Source organism: Antrostomus carolinensis, unplaced genomic scaffold, assembly GCF_000700745.2.
Source record: "Antrostomus carolinensis isolate BGI_N321 unplaced genomic scaffold, ASM70074v2 scaffold6865, whole genome shotgun sequence".
Classification (NCBI taxonomy): domain Eukaryota; kingdom Metazoa; phylum Chordata; class Aves; order Caprimulgiformes; family Caprimulgidae; genus Antrostomus; species Antrostomus carolinensis.
The window spans coordinates 29,444-38,137 of record NW_010314148.1 but is presented as its reverse complement, the minus strand read 5'-3'; the positions used below and the strand labels follow the sequence as shown (position 1 = coordinate 38,137).

The 8,694-nt window shown below is 39.6% G+C and overlaps 1 protein-coding gene across 1 annotated transcript in view; it reads left to right on the top strand.

Moving 5' to 3' along the window:
• Window positions 1–694: 694 nt before the first annotated feature.
• Window positions 695–8,694, top strand: part of TGM6 (transglutaminase 6) — a 13,793-nt gene continuing 5,793 nt past the window's right edge. The window contains exons 1-7 of the mRNA XM_029084858.1: window positions 695–923; window positions 1,736–1,975; window positions 2,487–2,605; window positions 3,785–3,913; window positions 4,769–4,946; window positions 5,755–5,890; window positions 6,914–7,017. Of these exons, the coding sequence (XP_028940691.1) occupies window positions 695–923; window positions 1,736–1,975; window positions 2,487–2,605; window positions 3,785–3,913; window positions 4,769–4,946; window positions 5,755–5,890; window positions 6,914–7,017 (1,135 nt within the window). The remainder of the gene's footprint in view (window positions 924–1,735; window positions 1,976–2,486; window positions 2,606–3,784; window positions 3,914–4,768; window positions 4,947–5,754; window positions 5,891–6,913; window positions 7,018–8,694) is intronic.

Genomic DNA, 8,694 nt, shown 5'->3' with positions numbered 1-8,694 from the left:
TGTTTTTGTTGTTTTAATTGTTACAGGAACAAGAAAGGTTGAAAGCTTTTGTAATCTGTGCTTCAGTGTCCCATTTTCAATAGTAGGCAACCTATCATAATACAATAGAGCAACCCATAACACTGCCTCAAGATATGCCACTCCTAATCCTACTATCTGTTCTCTGCTGCCTATCTTTTTCTAATAAAGCATGAAATAATACCTGGCTTCAAGCAACAAGACTGTAAATTAACTGAGATACAAGATACATGAAAAGATAATGTGCAAGTTCGACAATGAAGATAGTAGCCTTCTATTCATCATCTGTCATACAGTCTTTCCAGGATCAGGCATGAACTTGCTCATGAGAGTTTTAATACTTATTTCTGTACACCTGTAAAGCATTCTGGGAACTAGAGGCCCCACAGAAAAAGAGCAGGAACATGGTGGAACAGAACAGTCTTTTCAAACTTTAACAAAGTCTTATTAGATACAATAGGTTGTTGGGTTTTTTTTAATCAAAGATGAATTCTCTGAATGGGTGTTTTTCTGTCTCTGAAAGATGAGTACAGAAAAAATATTTTAGTTGTTCCTCTAAACTGTTGTTTATTTTGCAATTTTTAATAACAGAAGCAGATTTTTCTGTCTTCCTAGAGCATACCACTCCAGCTATATATAAATATAATAAAATTACTACATTAGACATGCTGAAAAGATGTACAGGTTTGAAGGAACAATGTTTTTAATTAACTCTCCTTGTGTCTTTCTAGCCTTGAAAATAGCAAATGTCAATTGGCAATCCAAACAAAATAAAGCTGCACACCACACCTCTGATTACAGCAGCACAGAAGCAATCTTGAGGAGAGGACAAGCCTTCAACATCACTCTGAACCTTCAAACAACAGTACAATTTGGGGACAACTTCACCTTTATTGCAAGCACAGGTAATTTCCCCACAGTACTTACCTCACATCCAAGTCACTCCAGCTTCAAAACACCAGCACCTTACAGCTCTGTGTGGTCCATTCCCAAATCATTAAGGATTCATTGTCCTTTTAGGCTTAGGAACTCCCATTTTGAAGTTCAATCTGTACCTTAAGGCAATAGACAATTAAGGTAATAATTAATAGACAGGTAGGGGCCATCCTCACTCTCAAAACAAGCCTACATCTCTGCTCCTAAGGACCTACCTGCAATACTGCAAGTTGTCTTCACTCTGTGGTCCCTGAACATTTTACAACTCTGCCTCTCTCGGCCCCCCCCATCTGTCTCCCCTCCTGACTCTCTACTTCACCTGTTTAAACTCACATTGATTAACTTCATGTGTTCCCTATTACTAGAAGAGTCTACATGACCCCATTCGTAAGACTCCTATCTGTAGCTTCCCAAAAAGCTTCTCCAAAAAAATCTCCAGGAAGCTACAAACTCCTAATGAAATATGTATTAAAATGTGTAGCCCATCTTGCCTATATCCCCCTAATATTTTTGAACTGCTAGGTTTTGAGGACAACAGGCTTGCCTCCTCACTTATCTAGAATGTTTATGAGTGTACTCACCTTTACTAGGTCACGCACATAACACAGAGGACTGTAGAGTACAATTCTATGGATTGGAGTGCAGCTACTTTACACTGAATGTGCATTTGATCTGACAAGCCACAATCTTTTAATTAAAAAAAATACTGAGATCATCACTGACCCCAAGTTTGCCACTCACAGCTGTCATTCAAAATTGCTCTCCCTGTTTCCTCTGGCAGGACCATCTCCAGCGGAATCACAGCAGACCAAGGCCATATTTAACCTTTCTGAGGAAGGTGCCAGTGGCTGGAGCGCAACCCAAGAGCCCAGTGAGCCTGGCTGCATGAACTTCACAATATTCAGCCCAGCCAGTGCTGTCATTGGACAATACAAACTCGAACTTCAGATTGTTTCTGGGAACAAGGTCTATTCAACACATCTGGGCCAATTTGTGCTACTCTTCAATCCCTGGTGTCCAAGTATGTTTTGATGAATCATGTCCTTAACTCATTGTCTCAGTCAGGAAATCTAGGTGCCACAGTAAAGCATGTACCTGACAGTCACAGCTGCAGAAAGATTTTTTTTTTTTTTGCTCAACATCAAGGAACAAGTTTTTGCCCCTTCTTTGGTGCTGCAATCCATCAAAGATCCAGCCTCTTCCTTGTAGAATAAGAAATTAGAGGCAGGAAGTATTCCAAGTATTTATTCTATTTTTTTTCCGATATTTGTGTTCAGTTCTAAACCAAGCAGTATCTGCCAGTAAGACACATACTGAGATTAGTGAAGGGACAGAAGCATAGTTAGTTCCCTTCAAAGGAACTTCATGCTTATTTTATTAACTCTCTAAATGACTGCAGAGATATAGCAGGGAGTTCTAAGCCTGAATGCACAGGCAGCCTGACTTGTTCCCTAGAACTCCCCTTGAAGTGAGATTTTCAGTTACAGCAAAACAACCTTCTTTTCAGCCAGCGTGTCTCATTCTGTTTCTAGATGATGATGTTTATATGGCTAATGAAAAGGAGAGACAGGAGTATGTCTTGAATGACAGCGGAATCATATTTCAGGGACTGGAAAAATATATTCAACCAGAAGCTTGGAACTATGGGCAGGTAAACAGCATCACCTATTCCAGAATTTCGAAAATAAGAACAGTGGGTAAATAGGCTTTTGAAGAGAGAGAATCATTATCACATAGTATAAGAGTTCAGTATCTCTCTCTCTTATGATTCTTGCAGATATATGACTCATTTGTCAATACATTACAGCAGCATCAGGATCATTTCTGCTGTCTGGCATGTGCTAATACAGAAATAAAAGAAACAAAGCACAATTTTAGTTTTCTTTTGCCTGTTTACACAAACTGGCAAAATTTTACTTGTTTCTAGACCCTTGTAAAGGGCAATGGAAGCCCTTCCAGTATTAACCTCTAGGTATTGCAAGGCTAGTACATCTAAGTATTTACACAGTTGGTTCAGTAATGCGGCAGAAGACACCAAATCTACTCAACTGAAACAACTCAAGTTGGAATTTCTGAAAATCAGTTTGGCCTTCTAAGCATAACTGCTATAAACACAATCATAACTACAGCCCATCTGTAGTCACATAGTTACCCTGCAACTTGCTGGGCCAGTCAAAACCATTCCTGACCACTTCGTGCCTTACAACTGCACCAGCAGTTGCACAGACAGCATTTCTATCCTCCTAATCACTGTGGCTAGTTTTACACTAAGAAATGAAACAAGGCCAGATCTGCTTTCTGTCTCAGAGGTCGAGTGGCATCCCCGCCTGATCACATCCATACAGCATAGCATTTTGGCATTCTCTGGGCCCAACACAGCCTCTCTGTGACCCTAATCTACAATAATTATTTTTGTGGTTTCTTTCAGTTCAGATCATCTAATATAAGGTAAAGGCAGCACATCAGTGAAGCTTTCATAACAGAAGAGTATCTGTAGGGGCATGACAGGATGTGGGACGGTGCAAAACCTGTTGAGCCAGACCTGGAGTGGTCTTGTCAATTCCACCAGGCTATGTAATGTCTTCGTGAATGCTAGTAGCTATGGTCCCAGCCATGCTGATAAGCACGCTGTCTTTAAAACACTATGGAGAGCCAACAGCCTAGTGCTTATGCTTTCTTCTTGGCCCTATTTTCTTTAACAGGACAGAAAATGTCTGTATTACCAACATCATTCTCTTGTGCTAGGAGAAGGAAAACAGGTAGGGAGCTTATTTTTGGGTTTGTTTATTTATGAAGTTAACCTTTAATATATTGCTTGGTTTGATTTCAGTTTGAAGAGGGTATCCTTGATATCTCTCTGGCTATACTGGACCGAAGCTTGAACCACCGTCAAGATCCAGCTGTTGATGTATCCAACCGAAACAATCCTATTTATGTGAGCAGGGTTATCAGTGCTATGGTAAAGTGATCAGTTAGTTACAGCTGTACAATGTACTAACAAAAACCCCAATACTTCATTGTGAATGCCTCAATGTTTCATAGGAGTAGCTAACTTTTCTGCGAAAAATAGCTGCAGAAGAGGTAAAATGGAGATTTATTTTCAAGGAAAAATACCCCAAAAGTTTAATTTACCTTCTTCCCAAAAGTTTGCTCATAACTACAGGAATGTTTCCAAGAACTTCTGGGGAACATAGAATCTCAGATGTATTTTCCTAACAGATTTTCAGTGCATTAGATCTTTTGACTAATTTGGAAAGCCTGTGTCTGAAATATTTGCAAAGTTTTTCAAACTTCAAAAGAAGCGTGAAATATTTTGAAAAACCAGTGTTGGTATAGCTGTTTTTAATGTATGTATTTAGTATTCTTGACTTAAGGGAATTCATTCATGAAGCCTGTATGCATTTCCTTCGACAAATAGTTACACCTTCTCAACAGCCCCCATCCTCACAAACATACAAATGCACAACTCACTCGAGAATGTGAACCAATACTGAATACACAGTGTAACAGTATGAAGAAATACAGAGGTGAAATTAAATAAAACAGAGAAAATGTAAATAGGCTGTCCGTCAGTACATTTGGGAACATCTGTACTGAAAAGCAAGGCAGTTTTGAATCATCAGACTCTACAATCTGATCTGCATTTGATCCAACTGTTGCACTTGAGCAGACAAAATTCTGTCTAAGATTCAAATGCTATGTCCCACCACTCAGTCAAGGAGAAGGGTGGTACAAACAGGGTCATTTCTGCCTACTCCCCTCTCTCTCTTTTTTTGTAAAGATTTTAATTCTCTCATGAGAAGGACTCTTTCAGGTTAACAGCAATGATGAAAAAGGAATAGTGGAAGGGAAGTGGAATGGAAAGTACTGCTCAGGAACCAACCCCTTGCAGTGGAGTGGAAGTGTGACCATCCTTCGAAAGTGGTACAGGGGAAGATACAGACCTGTACGATATGGCCAGTGCTGGGTCTTTGCAGGAGTAATGTGCACAGGTATACATAAAGGGATGAAGAATGATATCAGAAAGGAAGCTTACTAGAATTTCTGTAGTTTTAACTTTGTGACATTGTTGAAGCTGTTTCAGCTTCGACAGAGAGAATGAAGAACCTATGCTCTCCAAGCATGAAGGGTTATTTTCTTCTATTTTAAACAGCCATAGGTTGTAATACGGCACCCCAGTCTTGTGAGTCATCAAATAAAATGCAAAGCAGTTTGCCAGGCTGGGATGGTGAAAAGAGCAAGGTTTCCTGTTTCAAAGCTAGGATTCAAAGAAAACCAATGCTGTTTTAAGTCTGTGTCCTAACAATGCCAGTTTTCTACTGTTGTGTCTTACCTACTAGTAGCACAAAACCAAATCACAATTCTGAGGACCTTTAAGTTGGGAAAAGCATTTCATCCTAGCAGTTTCTGTTCAGAGCTGCTCTGAGAGACAAGAGTCACTTTGGGGAAAATACAAAGGAAAAATAATGCAATCAAGACAAGAAGCAGGTAACAGAGAAACAAACAGGGAGAAATTGGGAGAGAGAACAGAATGAAGAATGACACTAAAATAAATGGGTGAATCTAACTCTTCTTAAAAAAAATATAGCAGCTAAGAATGTCATGTGAGTGGAACTGTCTTCTAAGCAATTGTGCACAACGACTGTGACTTGCATTAGATCTGAGAGGGAAGTTTCTGAGGGCTTGTTTCCCCACTGAAAACATATGCACTAGATTGCTTTGCCAAGAAAAACAGAAAAAATACTTTTTAAATGTCTGTAAAATAGGTTTACAGCACTTTTATGGTATTCTATATTGCAGTTCTGAGATCCTTGGGAATACCTACTCGTGTTATTACAAACTTCAACTCTGCCCATGACAGGAATATAAATCTGAGTATTGATAAGTACATTGACATTTCTGGAAAGACCCTGAACTTGACTGAAGACAGTGTGTGGTAAATATCATTTTTTTTCTTAATATTTATTGCATCATATTCTCCTCTAATTAAAAGATCTGGAATCATGCTCCTGAAAAACCACTCCAACCTCACTTCCAGTGATATAAAGCAGTGTTAAGAAATGCAATATGTTGTCATTTTCATCATTCTGAAGAATTAACAGAGGAGATACTTTGTACCATCGCTATTAAACACAGAATTTGAAAACATACTGCTAATTTTGTCTCTAGTGTATGAAAGTTTGAATTTCTCCAAAAAAAGGTGAAGAGTTACTAACCTCTTGCCCAAAAATGGTATCAGCTTGTCCCCTGATTCCTAGAGCAGAGCACTCTCAGAAGCCTGTAAGTCTTACCCAGCTCCTGTGCTACACGCTGCTGATTGTTTCAGTCTTTGATTATTAGCATTACACATCCCTTGCACAATACCGAGAGGTTACTAGAGTAAAGGTAATACATTTAATGCAGCTGAGAAAAATTCCATCCTATCCCTTAGAAAGAACATGCTGTTTCTTTTACCTTAAAGAAGCTGTTAAAAATTAAGCTTTTGACAAACAAGTGCAGAGAAACTACCACAGTGCACATGTGTGTTGTACTGCATGCATCAGTGTTTCAGTCACCAAACACCTTATACCATGTGGACTGAATGGGACAAGGGTGACATGGAGTAGAAAGAAACTGTGAATTAAATATCCACAGATAGCAATGTGTGCAGGAGAGCTTTGGCTGTACAGTATGTTCTGGATGTCCAGAATTGAATATTTGACTCTGCAATTAATTACTTTCCTTTTAACATTATTTTTTTTTTTTCATAACATCCCAGCATTTCTCAGAGATTTGTACACAAAAAGCTGGCAAAGAAGGGGAAAGAGGTAGTCAGGAAAAGTCAGCAGCTAGTGTCTCCAGAGGAGTTTTCATTCACTTCATTAGGGTTATTTCTTGCATTGCACCAGAAATGTATCAAATCTTTCAGTATTAAATTAATAGTATGAATCAGATATTCCCTATTATACCTCCCTTACAGGAATTTCCATGTCTGGAATGAAAGCTGGTTCATTAGAAGAGATCTTGGCTCTTTTTATGATGGCTGGCAGGTTCTAGATGCAACACCCCAGGAAAGAAGCAAAGGTAACATTGTTGGAAATACAAAAAGCTGTAGATATTAGATATTGTTACTCCTAAAGACTGCTACTGAAATTTCAGGACAACTCTCTTCTATCTGCTCCTTCTAGATGTATCATTAATTTGGGTGCACAAGAAAAGCAATACACTTACATCAACCTCCAGTAGGTTGCTTTTCTGTCAGCCTCTGGATGGCCACCAGCATGCAAATACTTACTTTTTTGGATCCTCTGCCTCCACAAAAGCCAGGACATCTTAAGTTCGCTTATCCCACCCTTGCTTGTCTTAGCTCCTAACATTACACAGATTCATAAAATGACATAGAATAGCTAAGGTTGGAAGGGACCTTTAGAGTTTGTTTACTCCAAGCCCCTGTTCAGCACCGGGTCAATTAGAACAGGTTTCTTAGGACCATGTCCAGTTGGGTTTTGAGTATTTCATAGGATGGAGACTCCTCAAGTTCTCTGGGCAAACTTGCAGAGTTTGACCACCCTCATAGAAAAAGTTTTTTTCCTATGTTTAAATGGAATTTTCTGTGTTACAATTTGTGCCCACTGCCACTTGCTCTTTCACTGGATATCACTGAGGAGAGTCTGATTCTGTCCTCTCTACATCCTCTCATCAGTTATTTATGCATATTGATAAGATTCCCCCAAGCCTTCCCTTCTCCAGGCTGAACAGTCACAGTTCTTATCCCTTAATCACTTTTGTGGCCCTTTGCAGGACTTGCTCCCATACGTCTGTATCTTTTTTGTACAAGGAGACCGGAACTGGATACAGCAGTGCTGAGTAGAAGGACCATGTCCCTTGACCTGCTGGCAATGGTCTTCCTGATGCAGCCCTGGATGTTGTTGGCCTTCCTGCTGCAAGGGCATGTCATTGGCATTAGACACATTTTCTGGCTTGCATTGGACAGATTTAGCAGCAAAACAAATTGAAATCCCTTTTAATAAGACACTAAGTAAAGATTTTAGAGCTTATAGTCACTGGGTTGAACCAAAGAGTTTACAACAGAAAATAAAATATGTCCCATGACTCTACCCTATATTTTACAGGACACACTGGAATGGGTAGGATTTGATGTCCCCGTGGCATGCAACAGCATGGCATATATGTACAAAGCTACATGGAAGAAGCCTCACACTGTTCTCTGGTTCTGAAACCAAGTGGCATAGAATAGCTTTTGTTCACAGCCCTGAACTCCTCCTCCCAGACCAAAATAATAGCACAGCCTGCTGGGAACAAACCCTAGTCTGTCCCATTCCCTGAATTTTTCACAGCCACTGTCTGAAAGATGATTCATTGACAAGGGGGTAAAAAACCCCACACTAAGAAGCTTGCTAACAAGTAAACAGTGTGGATGACCAATGGCCAGCACTTGCGTTCACAGTTTGGCTCTGGTTTTACTTACAGACATAACTTAATTGATCTAGTTTGATGACCTCCATCAAAAGATTCATTTGGCCATTTAAAACCCATTAGAGTCCAGATAAACTGCTTCTCATTCTCCACTACTAAGTTTACCAAATTTAGCTTCCTGATTCTTCTCAATGCACATACAGTATTGATGACTCACATATCATAAATCTGATTGTACTTCTGACTCAGCTCCCATCCTCTCCACTCCTTTCACTAGACAGCTTAGCGTACAGCTTTACAAGCTTTGGAGGGTTAGAACATTTC